Here is an 18,333-nt window from a genome sequence, read left to right as displayed (position 1 = left end):
CAGGGAAGGGTCCCCTGAGAAAGATGACATTGGAGCAGACTTGAAGGAGATGAGGAAATGAGCTGAGGAAGAATGTTGCTGGCAGAGGGAACTGTAAGTACAGAGACCATTTCAAAGGCTTGGAGAGAAAGGAGGTCCCCTGGAAATTCTGAGAGTAGAGCGACATAATCTGGCTTCTGGTATCACCAACTCAGGGAAGAATGTTCAAGTTAGGGGCTGAAAAACTGACTTGCCTGAATGCCAAATTCTACTTGAAGGACTCTTTTTTTTTTTTTTTTTTTTTTGAGACAGAGTCTTCCTCTGTTGCTCAGTCTGGAGTGCAGTGGCACAATCTTGGCTCATGGCAACCTCTGCCCCACTGACTCAAGCAATCCTCCCACCTCAGCCTCCCAAGTGACTGGGACCACAGGCATGCACCACCATGCTCAGCTAATTTTTTGTATTTTTGGGTGGAGACGGGATTTTACCATGTTGCCCAGGCTGGTCTTAAACTCCTGAACTCAAGCAATCCACCCACCTTGGCCTCCCAAAGTGCTGGGATTATAGGCATGAGCCACGGCGCCTGGCTGGGCCAATTGTATAAATACATTTTTATTGGAATACCGCCATGCCCATTGTTTCTGTGTTGTCTGTTGCTACTTTTGTACTGTAATGGCAGAGTTGGATAGTTACCATGGAGACCATTTGGGACCACAGAGCCTGAAACATTTACCCTCTGACTCTTTGCAGAAAAAGTTTGCCAAACTCTGGTCTCTGACATTTGGTTCTCAAGTTTTTTGGTCTCAACGCTTTCACACTCTTAAAAGAGGACCCTCAAAAGCTTTTGCAGATGTGAGTTGTGTCTGTGGATATTTACAGTATTAAAAATTAATATAAGAAATATTAGAATATGTAGTTTATTTAAAAATGAGAAAACCATTACATGTTAACATTTTTATGAAAAATAACTATCTTCCAAAAGCAAAAACATTAATGAGACAAGTAGCATTATTTTACATTTTTGCAAATCTCCATAATATCTTGACTTAATGTGAGACAGTTGGAATGTCATATCTGATTCCGCTGTCAGTCTGTGCGGTGTTATGCCGCTGAAGTATGTGAAGAAAATCTGAACTCACACAATAATGAAGTTTGGAAAGTTGTTAAAGCATGTTTAACAACTTTTTTGGATAATTGTAGATATTCTTCGTTGATACTGTACCAAAACTTGACAAGAAGTAATTTCTCAAAGCTTAGTTACATTATGAAATCTGAAATCACATCAGTGAACTTTCTGTACTCTTCATCAAAATCCATTGGTCTGTTTGCATGCATTGTTCTGAATGTGTGACTTTGTCAAGGCATGCACTTGCCATTTGGAACATATTGGTTCACTGAGTTATGTGCCTCTTCCAAATATTGACACATTTTATTATACAGTATCAAACAGTCATAACACTGTCACCACCAATGTCATCAGAAAAGTCTTTTACATATTGGGAAGCTGTCAGACCCAGGGTGGGGGATATAAGTTTTTTAAAAATCGGTTTTTTACTTGGAATCTCACATTTTGTCACTGGCCACAAGCCCTGTCAGTTTTCTGTGAAATGACCGCATGTAGCAAGCGCCCCAGCATACAGGCGAGCCTAGCAGCTTCATTCGTGTTGTAGCAAACATCAGTCACATGCCCAGATCTGAATAAACATAGACTGTCATTGCTTTTTCAAGTAAAAGTGTTGTTTCATGAAAAAGGTGGCTAGTTCAGCTCATAACTCAAACCATCACGAAAACAGTTAAGAAACCATTCCTTCTTTATAAACAGAAGTGCTTTATGTATACTTCCCGCACAGAATACAGAAAAGACATCTATTCCTGGGTCTAGACTTGATACATTTAATTTTATGCTTTCATGTGTTTACTAGATGCCTGCTTGTAGGAGACACCATCTTAGCCAGAGGTTCAGCAACTCGTACACAGCTCACAAGTCGTAAAAACCAGGTTGTGTGGCTTCAGAGGTTTCTGAAATGACGCTGGGTTTCTTTGATGATGCTGGTTTTTTCACTGTTTTTTTTTTTTTTTTAAATCACAGACACTACTAATACCCATTGGTGCTACTGTTTGACTTATGCTAAACTGCTAGCAGTTCTTCCCACCATTGTTTTTGCAGTATTTATACACATATCAAGATGGTGAAAAAGGCAAATAATGTCTCAGTACTATTATAAAAATAGTTTTGACTTTGTGTAGTTTTGGTTTCGGGACCCCAGGGTCTGAACCATACTTTCAGAAATGCTAGTCTAAGTGAAGGAAATGGTCTAGTTTCCTAACCTCTTGTCCTGGTCTTGTCTCCTAACCTGTGAAGTCCCCACACACTGATCTACTTCCCAAATACACCCTTGTCCTGTCCTGCCTCAAAGTCTTAGCCCAAACAAGCCATTTTGTGCCCCTGTAATTGCCCCTGGGGAAGTCCCAGCCGCCCTCCAGGGCCCTTGCCAGCACCAGCTCTTTCGTGAAGCCTTGGTGGTACTACTCAGGGCACACAGGACTCTGTCTGACTTTCCCAGAGAAGAAAGCCAGAATGACCTCTAAAGTCACATGTTATTCTTTTATGACTTGTTAACCTTGTGTAAGTTGCTGAACCTCTATGACCCTCTGTCTCTTCATCTATTAAAACAGGGATAATTTTACCTACATTTGCAGGGATGTTTTGAGGATTACGTAAGATACATATGTGTCGTGTCCAGCATGAGGCATGGCATATGGGAGGTAATGAATCTTGGTTGCCTCATTCATTCTTCTGATGTGTAAGTGCCTCAAGGGCAAGTGTTTTATTCTACTTAACTGTGGTTTTTTTTGTTGTTGTTTTTGTTTTTTTATCCCCCTGCAATGCCTAAGAGAGCGCCTCGGACAAGTAGGCATCTGGTAAACATATCTTGGAGTAAATTATACTTGGAGATTGGATCTTCTAATTTTAATTTGCCTTGCTTTTCACAATTTCGTCTCCCTTTCTGGCTTGTGGCATAGATAAACTCTGTTCTTGCCAGTGCTCTCAGTTGTGATGGAACCTGTACATCTGGCATCATTTCATGGCTTAAACTCTTGGCCTTCCTTTTCTATTTTTGTTATAATTTTTTTATTGTGAATTAATTTAAACTTGGATGAGTTTTGTGTTTTGTTGTTCCTCAGCTAATGATCAACATTTACATACAGATGAAGCTTCCCTGAGAATCAGAAGCAGGGTGGATGCTATTGTAGGAGGGAGTACACACACACACACACACACACACGCCCCCCCCCCCCGCAACAACTTGGTTAAGAATTCAAAGCAGAATAGTTTCTTCCTGTACCCAGCAGCATAGGCAGTGCTCAAGTATTACAAATGTCCCAATGTTAAAAAAGTATTTGGGAACACTCTTTGTTAAAAATCAGTGTGTAAAGGTAGCTACTTGTGATCCATATTCAGGAATCCCTAAAGGAAGGAAAGTAGACCATAGCGAGTAACAGTTGCTGGGCATGGCCGTGCAGAGGGGCTCGGGCTGTAGTCATAGAATGGGTTCTCAGGTTTGCCTTCATGAATGGTTCACATTATCCATCTCCATCTGATGGGTTAGCTTTGGGCTGCTCTGACTCGCCCCAAGAAACATTAACATTTTCCTGGGCCAGCAGCAGCGTCCCTTGGATCTTCCAGTCCTGAGGACACTGAGCACCAGGGGGATGGAAGAATGGCCCTGGGGAGACCCCCAGCCTGGTCTTGGCTCTCTTCCCCAATGTGAGGAGTCTCTTCCGTTCAAGTTTCCGTATCTGTGAATTGCAGGAAGCACACATCCTAGTCAGTGCCTGAGCTGCTTGATGAAAGCCAGTAATCAAAAATTTTGATTTCTTTGCAGGTGGCCAATCTAAAAGCCACTTTCACTTTTCCAAAGTCAACTGTAAGTTCATTTAATGAATGGCTAACCCAGGTAACCCAGGGCAATAGATGTCTATTCATCAGGTGGTCGAGAAGCAAGTGGCTTGGCTGACCTCATGGTAGTTAGGGGTGTCCAGTGCAGGAGGGGAAGGGAGCCCAGGAAACTGGCCTGTGATTCATCTCCAGCCATTTATGCAGTAAACACAGGACATCTGCTGTGTACGAGACACTGTGGTTGTCATCCATACTTAGGAATTCACCGGACCGTGTGTTTCCCACCTTTTCTTTTGAATTAAAATCTTCCACAAGCCATGGGAAGTTTCTCTGCTTGGACTCTACCCCTAAAGCCTCCCCGTCAGCCTCTGAGGTGGACTCAGGTCATCCTACACAGCCCAGAGTTCTAAGGCAGAGTTTTGAACACCACTACAGTAGAGCACAAACTGCTGAGATCAAGGGCCATGTTTTCCTCCACTTTGTACCTCTGCACTCAGCATAGGGCCTGGCACAAAAGAGGTACAAATAACTGTGTGTCTTTGAAGGAAACTCCAAAGTAAATGGGGTCAGAGAGTGGCTGTGGAGGACTGATGTATAGCACATAAGGAAAGAGTGTTCATCAGTGACTCTTAAGACAGGAGAAAACAATGAGTGTTGCAGAAAAACGTCAGCAGGCGAGGATGTGCCCACATCTGGAAGACGTAATGCAGGGAAAGAGGCACTTAATGCCCTGAGGTCCCACCACAGCCAGCTAGTGGGACTCTTCTTTAAGATAACAAGACTATTTCTGGCAGTTGATACAAGGAAGGAAGTGTGGGGCTGATCCAGTGTTGAGTAAGTTATTGCTCAAGTAAGTGGTGGTCAGGTTTTCTAACTTCTAGCAGCTGGACAAGAACCACAGACACACAGGTGAGCATGATAGAGTCAGGGCTGGAGACGCGGCCAGTGGCCAAGAATACCTGCAGAGAGGGGGCATAGGCTGGACAGAGAGCCACGGTCAGGGAGGGGCGAGAAGCCCATTCCACGTGGGCTGCGAAGCAGAGCAGGTGCTGAGCTGGCTCTTTGCTCTGCCCAGAGCCATTTTCATATTTTCCACGTGTGAAACCCAATGCCTCCCATGTGCATGTTTTTATTATTTCTTTGTGTTTCAGGGCTCTACAGTGGCTAGAGAAGCTAGTGACAAAGAAAAGGTAAGTACCTTGCTGTATGTCTCCCCGAGTCCTGGGGGCATGATCACACACTCCCAAGCACCTTTACTCTTCCCTTCTAGTCTCCTACCCCTGCCATTGTGATTCCTCCTGTTCCCTTCTGCTGCCACCAGCGAGAAACACTTTATTGACCCAATGAGAGTTCTACTTCATTTCTCTTCATCAAATTTTTGAATAGTGAAATAGTTATTTGTTGCAAGCATGATTGGAAGGAACATTCCACATGGAACTTGCTTTTGAAAAACACAGCCACCATTGCAGTAAACTTACAATCTAAAATGGCACTGACGGCTGAGAGTGCGTTCCTGTGGGTCAGGGAACCAGGACCTAACACCGTTTCACCAATATCAAACCGAATGTGACCCTGAATATGCTTCTTTGCATCTCTGAGTCTGCTTTCTCACCTGTAGAATGTTGGCTTGGATGAGCCTGAAACTCCTTTCCAACTATTAAGACATGATTCAAGTATTTTTTGCCTTAAAAAATAAGGATAAGAAGACTGCGTCTCTTTTTCTCTTTTCCTTTTTCTCTTTTCCTGGCTTATTGGACCTTAGGTAGTATTTGAGCCACATTTAGTTTACTATGCAAGATTATAGACAGAGTCAACTTGAAGGATTGGTTTGAGTAGGAATTTAGAAAGTAGCTTCCTGGATGTAAACCTAAACTAACCCAAGTCAACACATGCTTATGTAAAGGTTACATGTGTATTCTTAGTTATGCCTGCCTGTCACCTTGGGAAATGCCTTTTTCTTAACTATTCCATTTGAAAACAGAGCTCAAGGTTATTGTTTCTTTTAGAATGGTAGCAGTTTTGAGTTAAATTTTACAGATTTGCAAATTTGCTTTTGTTTATTCATTCAGAGGTGTCTGTGAATATTTTTGTGGCTACTATCCTAGCTTCAGAAGCTAAAATAACAAGACACACAGACAGATCTAGCAGGGGATGCAGACCTTAAATAGGAAATGATGTTTTCATGGGGTGAACACTCGGATGGGACATTCAGAGAGCTCTAGAGCACGTAGCAAGGGCCCCTGGCTCAGGCTGGGCAGGGTCAAGGAAGGGCTTCCTGGACAAGGTGATGTCTGGAAACCTGAAGGATCAATAGGAGTTAGTCAGAGGAAGAGCAGCAGGTGCGAGGGCATGAGAGTCAGGGTGGGGAGCATTTGGTGCATTTGCTGCAGGGAGAGAGGAGGCCACGGAGGGATGGAAGCCAGACCTGTCAGAGAGACTGATGAAGTAGCCCGGAGAAGATGGCTGGCCTAAGCTGGGATGTGGTGGAAGGGAATGAATTACAGAGAGATTTGGGAAGACGAATATACAGAACTGAGGGATTGAGTGCCAGAGGTGCCAGGGAGTGTGCATAGAGGAAAGGGGGTTAAGGAAGACCCCCTAGTTTCTGGTTTAGGCAGTTGGGTAGGTAGGTGTTCATTCCACTCCTTGAAATAGCAAACAAGAGCAGGAGGAGGAGTTTGAAATGTCAGTGTGGCGTCAGAACAGATATCCAGTCGGCACAAGAGGCTGCACAGGGACTCTCAGCTGAAAAAAGAGTGTGGGAATCCTCCCTGGAAGGACGGTCGGCAGAGACAGGGAAGTGGGTGAGGTCACCCAGGAGGAATGTGTGGAGAAGAGAAGCATGTCTAGAACAAGCCCAGCAGAGCCAGGAGACACTGGGTCACTCACTCAGATATTGAATGTCTGTGACAAGCACACACTCTGCCAAGCATTTTAAGAAATGCCTCGTGGAACAAGGCTGTTGTAGTCCCCATCCTCGTGAAACTTTCACTCTAGTCATCTCCCAGGAACCAGAGGAAATGAACTTCCCAGCGTTAGATGCTTTCGCGAGGCCAGGTAGGGATAAGAATAGAGAGTTGTCCAGCGACGTATCCACAGGGAAATCGCTGGGGACCTGGTCAGTGAGGGTGGGTGGGGACCAAAGTCAGATTGCAGCAGGTGAGGAGAGAAGGAAATGGTGGAGGCCTCTTTGGCCATTTGCCCTTTTACTGTACATCAGTAAATGCACATTTTGAGATTTCAACGTTCGTGTAAACCCCTAGAAGGCACCGGCTTTGGCCAGAAGAGGCAGAAACAGTGACTGTCGACTTCCATGCTGCCATGAGTGAATGTTTCTTCCAGGTACTGAAGACTGAGCAGGTATTTCAGTTTTAGCCCATGAGAAGCTCAGAGGCTAAATCTGATTGAGGTTTTCTCCTTGGAGGAAATACCAGAGGTGTACAGAGCCACACATGCTCTTCAGCATCATACGACAGGCCAGCCCCTGAGTCCCATGATGCCCCATGTTGGTGGCTCTATTTTTACTTTCTTCCAAAGTTCCTTGGGACTACCACTAGCAGGATTTTTTCCTTCCTTCATTTTGATTTCTTCAGGTTCAGTCAGCAAGGGCTTGGTCTGCTCTGACGTAAACACTGCCAACAAGGACAGTTACAGCTAACGGTGTGGTTGCTGCTGAAGCCTAAATCATAAAACAAGGCCACACAGACAGGAAAGAAAACCGCATGTGTTTTGACTTCCTATAGTTGTAACGGTCCTTGCGAAGCAGGACATTCACTTCCTATCTTCCTTTCCACTGTTCCACCTATAGGACTTCACACGCTTTCTAGAAACCCATGGCATGAACCAGAGTTCACTGCCCTCCTCACCAAAAAATGGTTAGCCCCTTTATTGGTGTAGCTTTCTATGAAAAGAGAATAATAGAATTTGTTTGAACGAGAACTCATCTTTCTAGGACTCTGCTAGAATGTTTTTATCCTGTATCTAATATGAACATGTAGCCATCATTCCTTGAAACATCTCCCTAGGAGGTAGGCTTAGAGACAGTCACAGCTGGCACCGGTTGAGTAGAGACTATATGCCAGACCATTTTAAATTGTACATGAATTATGTCATGTCATCCTTACAGTCACCGGATGAGATTGGTGCTCTCATTACTTCCTTTGAGTGGATGAAGTTGCGTAACTGACAGGTTTAGTAACTTCATCCAGGGTCCTACAGTTAGGAAGTGACAGTGCCAGGGTTTGAGCTTGGGGTCACCGGCACCAGAGCACGTATTTCTAACCACTATGCCACACCGCCTTGTAAATGTTTAGGAGTTCATGTCTCTCCTTTCCTCTAACGGCATATCAAAAAGTCATGTTAATCCCATTAATTGTGAAAATGAGGAAAAAGTTACTGCGTTGACAAAAACATTGTTTCAGAGTTAAATATGGCGCTGAAACAGTTGATTCTAAAACTTGATTTTTTTTCTAAAGTAGTAAAGTAAATTATTTGGTTTCATACTATGTTAGCAAAACAATTTGTATTTCCTCTATTTGAAGAGCTTGAGCATTTGTGCTCATACTTTCAGATGTATATATTTGTAAAACCTGTACATACAATGCAGTCTTTATCACTGTGTCTTACACTGTGCAAACATTAGAATTGTCTGCACAGTTGCCCTGAGGAAGAATCAATGCCCTAGCCTTCTTTTTGGGGTTGAGGTGTATAATAACTCTTATTCCGGAAGACAGAGGCTGCATAAAGCCACCCCACCCACCTTTCTGTATTAGAAATGCTCACTTGGGAAGGGAGAGAGGAAATAGCTTGAAGATGTGGAATGTCATTGGTAGATGATGGAGAGTGTACCTGCCTTGACAGCAGGGTAGAGATCAAAATGTACCTTCATTCACACACAGTAAAAGGGCAAATGGCCAAAGAAACATCCACCATTTCCTTTTCTTCTCCTCACTTCATCACCTGCTGAAATCTGGCTCCCACCCACCCTCACCGACCACGTCCCCAGTGATTTCCCTGGGGATACATCCCCCAGACAAGAGAGGGAGGAGGCATTTGAAATGTCAGGGTGGTGTCAGAACAGAGAGATCCACTAGGCACAAGAGGCTGCACAGGGGGTCTCAGCTGAAAACAAAGGGCTTGGGAATCCTCCCTGGAAGGATGGTCAGCAGAGACAGGGAAGTGGGTGAGGTCACCCAGGAGCAGCGTGTGGAAAAGAGAAGCGTGTCTAGAACGAGCCCAGGGGAAAGTCGTCATTCGTGACTTGGTAGAGATCATGCCTCTCTCTGATACGGCAGTGTTTTGTATAATCTAGAAACGTTTATTAAACTGAAATAGATCAAATAAAATGTATTAATAGAGCCAAACTCTTAAAAACATTTTTAACTTTTAAAAAAAGTCTTTGCTTCCCTTTTCTGCCAACTTCTGGGTTTTCTTTCCATGATCAGTTAGGATTTTTGACTCTTCCAAAAAGCATACCATTCATTGTGTTCACAAATCATAAATACTCCTTTTTATGATCAGACATTGGGGGAAAAAATGCTATCAAAACAATCTACTGGTTCCTCTGGTTTGAAATATTTGGGGAAGGCTAAAAATACTTATTTTCTACATTTTAGCCTTTTGTAAATGAAATTATTTGCAAGAATATTATTTTCATTGCTATTATATATAACTATATTCCTTTCTAAATGACCGTTATGGTACAAAGAACAATCTTTCTAGAGGACTGGACCTGCTGGCTCACACCTGTAATCCCAACACTTTGCGAGACTGAGGCTAGAGGATAGCCTGAGCTCAGGAGTTCAAGACCACCCTGGGAAACATAGCGAGACCCCCAACTCTACAAACAATACAAAAATTAGCTGGATATGGTGGTGCACACTTGTGGCCCCAGCTACGTGGGAGGATTGCTCGAACGCAGGATGTCGATCACGGCTGCAGTGAGCCGTGTTCACACCACTGCATTCCCGCCTGAGTGACAGCAAGACCCTGTCTCAAAAAAAAATCTGCATAGAGAATCTCTGGTGACATAGCTTAATTAGTAATCTCAATTCTTATTCTTCCCAGGTTTTCTTTCATATGAGTCATTATAACTGTTTTAATTTTCCATACTTGTAACTTGTTGATGACAAGTTTTGAAACTGTCATTTCAAATATTTAGCGATATAGGTGCAGACAAGTCCCATCCCTTAGATTTTAGCTTGACATGTAATTAGTGTGATTTGTATTAGCATAATCATGAAGATGGAACTGAAGGAAATAAGTTATATTCTAACAATGGAATCACTTTCATGGCAACAAGTCTCAGAACATGCATGTACAGATGTCTTGAGGTTTTTTTTTTAAGAGCAGAACAGTGCTTTAAAAAAAAATAACCATTGTCAAATTCTGACAGCTGCTATGACTTGTTTTATTCTTTAATTCTTTCCTTTTTAATGGAAGGGCATCTCCCATTCATGGCTCCAGCAGTTTCGCCTCCTCTAAATGAGACAGAGAAATGCGAACCTCCCTGGTGGTCGATCTTTTCACAGCTGCGCTGCAATTCCAGTGTGACATCAAATTAGTAATTATAGCTGAGCAGGCTGCTTTTTACAAATGACAGTCTTAGCATGCTGCCTGCTAGCAAGCGACTCAGCAGGGGACCTAGGGAAGTAAAAGAAAACATAACTGGACTCACTTGATTTCTGGGGGGTTTGACCTGACTCTTTAAAAAGCCCATGTTCTTGAGAGAGAGAGTCCTGGGGATTTACACAAATATGCATTTTGTTCATCATCCTGCACAGTTCTTCTCAAAAGTCATGTCTGATTTTATTAGGTAAAGTAAAGCGTGTGTAATGGAGCCGTAGGGTCACAATAAGAAGATTCCTTTTAACATACAGCCTTCTTCCTGAATCCCATTTGAAAGAAAACAGCTGCCCTGCAATTGGCATTTGTGTAACTATATTGGCAATAATCATTGTTGACACTTTGATAATGGGCTACAAAAAGCCGCCTTGTCGATTCTCAGGCACTGTGAATTGCACCAGCAATTAAGTGACTGTCACCGTCTCCGACATTTTACCTATTACCAACTGAGGGTTCGAGAGGATTAATCATTAATACCCTTACATCTAAAAATGCTTTTCGAAACCAGTGTTCAGCATTTCTTTTGTGGTCTTTAAATGGTAACAAATTATAATTAATTACTACCTCTATCTGGTCCTCTGGGCTGCCGTTGAAGCGAGGTGGCCAGGGTGGCGGGCTCCCCAAACGTGGCACAAAAGCACAGCAGTGTATCCTTCTGGAAATCTTTATTTGCCGCTCAGCTAAGAAGTGCCTCCTTTTCCACTGTGGGCGGATCATCGGTTAAAGGGGGGTTGTCAAGCTTTTTAGGCCCTCAATTCAGCTAATGCTTTAACCGCCTTCTGTAAAATTCCTTTTCTTCCGAGATGGAAGGGAATCATTCCCCTTTGCCAGCCAGTGTTTGTTATGGACACCAATCCTACTACCCAAAGTGCAGGGGAAAGTTTCCCATTAGGGCAGAAGCAGGGCTTCTTTCTCAGACCTTAAAGGCAGCACCACTAACATCTACCTTCTGGACCAGAGACAGTTTATAAAAGGGAGATTTGGGTGAAGGACTCCAAACAGAGGGTTAGGGGAGCTGAGTCCCAGCCCTGGGGGCACAGGGCTGCATTAATGGGGTTTGAGTATAGGTCATCTGACTTTGTCCTCATTTGTAAAATTAAAGGATTTGCCTGCGTCATTGGTCCTCATGCTTTAGTGTTGGTGAGAATCTCTTGTTTCAAATGAAGCTTTCCTGGATCTTCCTCCAGAGATGTGGTTCAGCAGTTGGCCCCACTTGGAGAAGTCCTGGCCTGACCATGACTAACATCTTCTCTGTTCCAGATATATGTAGATTAAGGTGATTGCTATGATTGATAGGGAAAAAAATGTTCTGTTCAGCAGATATAGATAAGAACCCCCTATGTAAACCATGAGGGGTGTTCTGGGAATGAAGTTTTAAAGCTTCATTTAGAATTTTTCTTAACTGGTAAGCATGGCATGTGACAAAAAGAGGATCACATGCAGTGACTCTTGTGAACACTTTCCAGATTTTCACTCAGATGACAGCATTAAAGTCCTCAGGGCTTTATGACTTATAGCTTATGGTGCTGTATCAGCTCTCATTTGCCTCAGATTAATTTTTATGTCACTGGAATGAAATCAACTCAGAGTATCCCAAGCACACATGGAGCACTGCTGTTAGATATGGGAATGTTTTTAAGCTAACAACTCTTAGTTGGTTCTAGAAAAAGTTGGGGTGGAGAGAAGACTTCTAAAATTTAGTATGTGGTCTGAATTTAAGCCAGGCTGCTACAGATGTATAATTCTTAATTAAATAGTGATCTTTAATGTGTTAGTTTAATATATTAGAATTAAACCAGAAATCTAGAGGAGTCAGCAAACTCCTTGAGTGTTCAGCCTTTGACATTTCTTAGATTATCACCATAGACATCTGCACACCAGAATCTTCTGTTAAAACTGGAACAAACCCATCCTGTAGGTCCTATTTGGTAGGTCTTGTATGCAGTTCAGCTGTCATATCCCAGTTTGCAGAGGAAGACCAAACCGTCACCTTTGACATCACCACATAGAGTTGTGGTCATAAAATATGACAGTATTAAAAAAGGAATAAATTTCACCTTTTACATATTAGCCTGAGAGAAAATTGCCAGCAGCTGGGTTTTGCCAGCCCTAACAGTTGTAACTTACAAAATTACAATAGCGCTTCTCCAGTTTTGCGCGGCTTGCTTACAGCACTGTTTCACAAGTATGTTGAGGTATATTTTCTTTCCACATTCATACATAAACAGATTCAAAATAAAAATTATAAAACGTTCACATCTGGATACTAGTCACAGATGTGCACATTCTCACTGTTTTCACTGTGAAAATTAGAAGTTATTAATGACCTCTTAGATCATTTCTCAAACCATGAACTTGTATAGACATTCTGCTTATGTAGTTAAAGGTTGGTATATGTACTATTTGTGCAAAACCACCCTTTTTCTTTGCTACTTCTGTATGAACTTTCTCCTTATCCACTAATTTGCCTTTTCATGTATCAAATTTGTGGCTTAGATGTTCCAAGAAGCAGAACTGATTTTATTATAAATCCCTAGCATCTCTTATTACCCCAAAATTGATACCACATATGATGTTATTCCATCAAATTATTTTTATCCTAGCTCTAACATAAGGATTACCTAAAATTCCTTCCCTTATAGAAATACTTGTGAATTATGTTTTCAGTTCCACAGATTCTGATTTTTATGAAGATTTTTGCAAGCACAGCGAAAGAGGTTTTATTTTTTGCAAGTTTATTTTCGTTTGGGTGAGCTTGGAATAACAAGTAAATCAGGAACACAAGCAGTTCTAATATAAAACAATAATTACTACATATTTTTTGTGTTGAGCATTCAGCTCTGAGTGTCACAGGAACAGCGCATCAAAAGGACACCCGGCAGCAGTCTTTGACATTGAGGCTTACAATTAGACTTAAAAAATAAATAAATAGGTTGCCAAATGAGCATATCGAACAAAAAATTCATTTCATTCTGAAATACAAGTCCTTTAATCACGCAGTACTATGATATGTATTATCCCTTGCATGAAAACCTAGTGCCAAAATCCTGTTTGCATTAGACACTCAAGTGTGACTGGCTGCATTTCTTCTTCCCAGTAAGGTTTCCATCCAGACTGAAATGAAAATTTGGCTCTATATTATAAAGATTCTTGCTCTGTGCATTTTAGGTTCATGTATTTTCTATTTCCAGGTATTAATGGCCATTTACCCCATACAGTTCTCTCTTCTTGTATAATTAAAGTTTAGAATGATCATTCAAAATCCAATGATACTTTAGTTTGAAACATAACTAAACAGAACTCAAACTGTAGTTTGAAATCTGTGATTTTTAAAAATTTTTGTCATCTAAAAGATAGTTTTTTTAAAATCTCACTAAAATAAAATTTCATATAACTTCTGGCTTTATTAAACCTTAAAATACCCAATATTGCTAAACTCCATATGAATGACAGCATTTATACATCAAATCACGGAACCTAATGAAATAAGCACATATATACATACACAAATGAGTTAATTCCCACTTGAAACAAGCATTTAAATCCTTTTGGTAAACACATTGTTTTGGTTTTGGAGATTCTGCAAAGGTTCTTAGTCATTTGGAATTTTTAAGCATAGAAGTAGTAAATAAGTAATATTAAGCAGGAATTTTTTAGGTGTTGCTTTTTAGCTCCTTTTTAGCAGTTCTGGGAAGTAAACAGTGCTGCATCTCCTTTGCTCTCATGGAATTCTATAATTTCTATACCACAGGTCTCTGGTAAAAGGCGGCCTGTATTTAGAAATTCTAAAAATGAGGGCTCTAAAATTGGTAACTGTCCTAATACGTTTTCCCTTTCTTAATCCCAACCCCCTGGCCAAATCTGTCCTTAGAGATCATTTATATCTTTTATTGAACCCTAGGGAACAAGTAATTCTGTTTCATACACTGAAAGCCTCACGCATGTGTTGGTTATGTTCAGGCTGTGACTCAGCCGAATGTGCATCTCACTTCTCACCTTCATGTTGTGTCTTAATGACACACAAACTATTTTTGACCATGACCTGTATTTATCACACAGTGTGTTTCTTACTGTTGACTTACAGTAGACTTGCTGAGGCCTGTGATGCTGTGCTTTAAAAGCCAAAAACTTCAAAATGAGGGAGAAATGTCTATAATAAATGTATTATATATACACAAATGTTTATAATAAATTTTCTTTTTACAACTCATAGCAAGCTAAATGTTCCCAGTGAGTTCACTGCTCCCTAGGAGTGAGTTCACTGTTCCCTAGTATTTTGGTTTTATTTTCTGGCTACTAAGATTTCAGCTTGTGGATTTTTGCTTTAGGTCAGCAAAAGAGCATGCACTAAATTACCCACTATTATAATGTGCTCACTGAGAAAAACTAACCCATGGAAAATTAAGGTAAGACAAAAGTCAGCAAATTGCTGTCTTTGGCCAGATATGTAAAATCATTACATCTTATTTCATATATTGAATAAATATCATCAATTGCAGATTATTACTTCAGGAATTTAACCAGTTCAATTTTTATTGTAAGATAGGATCATTTTACTCTCATTTGGGTTTCAGTTTTTAAAAAGGTCTTTTCAGTGAGGTTTCTTACTAGGAAGAGCGTTTGCAGGTGATCACAGAGGTTTTTCTAGCCAGGAGAATTCACAATTGAGGTTTGCAAAGCAGAGTAGGGAACTAGAGCCACCAAGGCAGGGAGGTCAGCCTCGGGCCGTGTCACCTTTGATGCATCCTGTCTCATGTACCCTGTGTGTTCCCCGTGTGTCCTGTGTAGTGAAATGAAATACTAACCTTGCACTCATGTATGGTATGTTTGTCTGCAGTGCGCAGTAACGAAAGTGTCCTCCAAATTTGAAGGCAGTATGTAGATAATTCATGTGACATGTTTGTAACTAGCAGATAAAACCTAAAAACCAAGGAAATTTTAAATATCGTTTAAATCAAGCTTATCCAACCTGCAGCTCACGGGCTGCGTGGGACCAGGACGGCTTTGAATGCGGCCCAATACAAATCCGTAAACTTCCTTAAAACATGAGATTTTTTGTGATTTTTTTTTTTTTTTAGGCTCATCAGCTCTCATTAGTGTTCATTGATTTTATGTGTGGCCCAAGACGATTCTTCCAGTGTGGCCCAGGGAAGCCAAAAGATTGGACACCCCAGGTTTAGATTACTGACATCATAAATTGTTTTTTTTTTTTTTTATCATCCGGGTATCAACTAGAAGATACCCTAAGTTTAAAGACCCTATTTTATTAGAAAGTTGGGAAAGAAGAAACAAACATAGCAAGTTATTATTGCCAGGCACTATGTGCTATGTGTCATTTGATTTACACACTAACCCTATTACGTAGGTGCAGTATTATTAATTTCCCGTTATATAATTAAGGAAACTGAAGTTTGGGCAGATAAAGCAACTGGCCCAGAACATCACAGCTAGTATTAAAATGTTAAATATGGCAATATAGTTTTTAAAAGAAAAATCTTGCTCTGGATTGATCAGCGATGAGCTTTTTCTAGATCCATAAGCCATACTTGAGAACATGACTAGCATGTAACAACGTGTGTGTATAACGCACTGTGGCAGGCACCATTCTGGCCTTTTTACATGTGTGAACTCATGCAATCCTCACAACCCTATGTTTGCAGATCCCCCTTTAAAGATGGAAAACCAAACCACAGAGAGGTTAGGTAACTTGCCAGAGTCACATAGCTAATAATTGGAGTTGCAGAGCTACAACCCAGGCAGCCTGGATCCAGTGTGTTCTCATAACCACGGGCTTCATTCTTTCTCCTACATGGAAACCTGAGCCATGCCGAATCGACCTGGGCTCAGGCATCACCCCACATGACAGCGAAGGGCTCATTTTATCCGAACGGGAAGCAGGACAGCCAGGCTGCAGGGGAACAGTGTCCCTCTGCTGATGCCTGTGGCTGTGTTTGTGCATTTACACATCACATTAGCGGAGATGAATGCCAGTTGGAATCCAACCCACCACAGCAGATTACCTCATGCAAGAGAGAAAACAGTCCTGCCTGTGCTAGCCTGGCTCTGCACTGGCCGGTATTGACTCACGGGGTCTCAGCTGGCCAGGGCCTTGGGGCAGCTCTGGGGCCCCCCACTCGGGCAGGAGTCCCAGCTCAAGACTGGACACACGGAGGAGGATGGGGTGGGGAAGAGTAGTTCCCTCCCATACCCTCGACCCCTCCCAGCAAGTACAGAGAGTCGTACAGCAATCGCCCCGCCTTACTTAGAGGCTCTGATCTCCACAAAACTGGCCAGGGCTGAATTCAGAACAAATAAAGACTCGGCCTGCCGCCACTTCAGAAAGGTTGCTGACCGCTGGCTGGAAGCCGGCCTGGGAGAGTCCACAGCTAAGAAGCATTTCTGAGCTGTCTTTAGTTAGCCCTGGGGGTTTCCTCCACCCTCTGGCTGTTTCTGCACTGAACTAGAGAAGATATCAAAGACACTCATTAAAGAACCAGACCCAGTGACTACAAGCTTGGAAAACTCGAAGTGCAAATAATCCAGTGTTTAAAAGCAAATGGTAGAATCTGTTGCTACATTAAGCTGTCGCTGCCCACAGTTAATTTTCTGCTGCTCTGCAGACGTCATCTTTGTAGGCAGTTTTACACCAAGAGTTTATTAAGTTCATTAAATCATAGTATAATAGTTTTCCACATTTAAAAAAAAGATGTTTCTAATATGAACACTGCTCATTATCAGAGGGATATATTGAAATTTAAAAAGCTAAGCAATAAGATTTTCTTGAGAGTGAATCATTGTCAGGTGACTTAACCTTTGTTATCTTTTTGTAGTTGTTGTTTGTTTTTGTTTTTGAGATAGGGTCTTCCTATGTCACCCAGGCCGGAGTGCAGTGGCGCAATCATGGCTCTCTGCAACCTTGACCTCCCAGACTCAGGCGATTCTCCTATCTCAGCCTCCCAAGTAGCTGGGATGACAGGCACACGCCACCATGCCTGTCTCATATGTTTCATTACTTTTTTGTAGAGATGGAGTCTCACTATGTTAGCCAGACTGATCTTGAACTTCTGGACTCCAGTGAACCTCCTGTCTCAGACTCCCAGCATGCTGAGATTGCAGGTGCGAGCTGCCATGCCTAGCCTATCTTGTTCTTAATAAAAAGTTAAACTTTTGTTTTTAAAAAAAAAAAAAAAAAAAGCCTTTCACCCTGTAATAGCCATTTTAAATCTGTGCACTTTGTTACATGCCCACAGTGATGATGATGGGGGTGGTGACGGTGATTACAAGCACCACTCACTATTTGAATCTGTCACATGGTTTCTGGTTGAGTTCCCAGCACAACTCTACCTCAGCAGAATGGCTGAAGTTCCCATCTCAGCTCATCACTCCACAAATTGGGAGACCTTAGTTAAATTGCATAGTCTCAGTTTCCTTGAATGTAAAACGTGAATAAGAATAATGGTTAAGGTTGTTGCAAAGACTAAAGGTAGATGACAGATGTGAATAAAATGACACACACGAAGCGCTAAGCAGGGTACCTAAGGCTGCTACAAGTGGTAGTGGTGGTGTTTTCCCCCTTCTGCATCTATGGAAACAGGCTGGAGAGGTCTGGGAACCTGGCCCCTGGCCCCTGGCAAGCAAGGGGTGGAACCAGGATTGCAACCTCAGGATTCATGACCCCAAAACCTTCATGCCCCTGAGCACTCTGTCTGGCAGCAAGCATTTGGAAGGTTGATATCTGTTGACCAGTGTTAGATTCCATGCTGGCAGCTGCCCTGCCGGGACCCGCCTTTGCCTCTTGATCCTTTCAATAAGCCCTTAAGTCTTTTAGC

At 42.1% G+C, this 18,333-nt stretch overlaps 1 protein-coding gene across 6 annotated transcripts in view; it reads left to right on the top strand.

The window, feature by feature from the left end:
• The window catches only part of PIP4K2A (phosphatidylinositol-5-phosphate 4-kinase type 2 alpha), a 180,902-nt gene that overhangs the window by 145,364 nt on the left and 17,205 nt on the right, over nucleotides 1-18,333 (top strand). For all 6 annotated transcript variants that reach the window (XM_008002491.3, XM_008002490.3, XM_073018784.1 and 3 more), the window contains one exon: nucleotides 5,032-5,070. In XM_008002491.3, coding sequence (XP_008000682.1) covers nucleotides 5,032-5,070 — 39 coding nt within the window. The remainder of the gene's footprint in view (nucleotides 1-5,031; nucleotides 5,071-18,333) is intronic.

The sequence above is a fragment of the Chlorocebus sabaeus genome, chromosome 9, assembly GCF_047675955.1.
Source record: "Chlorocebus sabaeus isolate Y175 chromosome 9, mChlSab1.0.hap1, whole genome shotgun sequence".
Lineage (NCBI taxonomy): Eukaryota > Metazoa > Chordata > Mammalia > Primates > Cercopithecidae > Chlorocebus > Chlorocebus sabaeus.
Note: the sequence above shows the minus strand (reverse complement) of the source record. Positions and strands in the feature narration are given on the sequence as shown.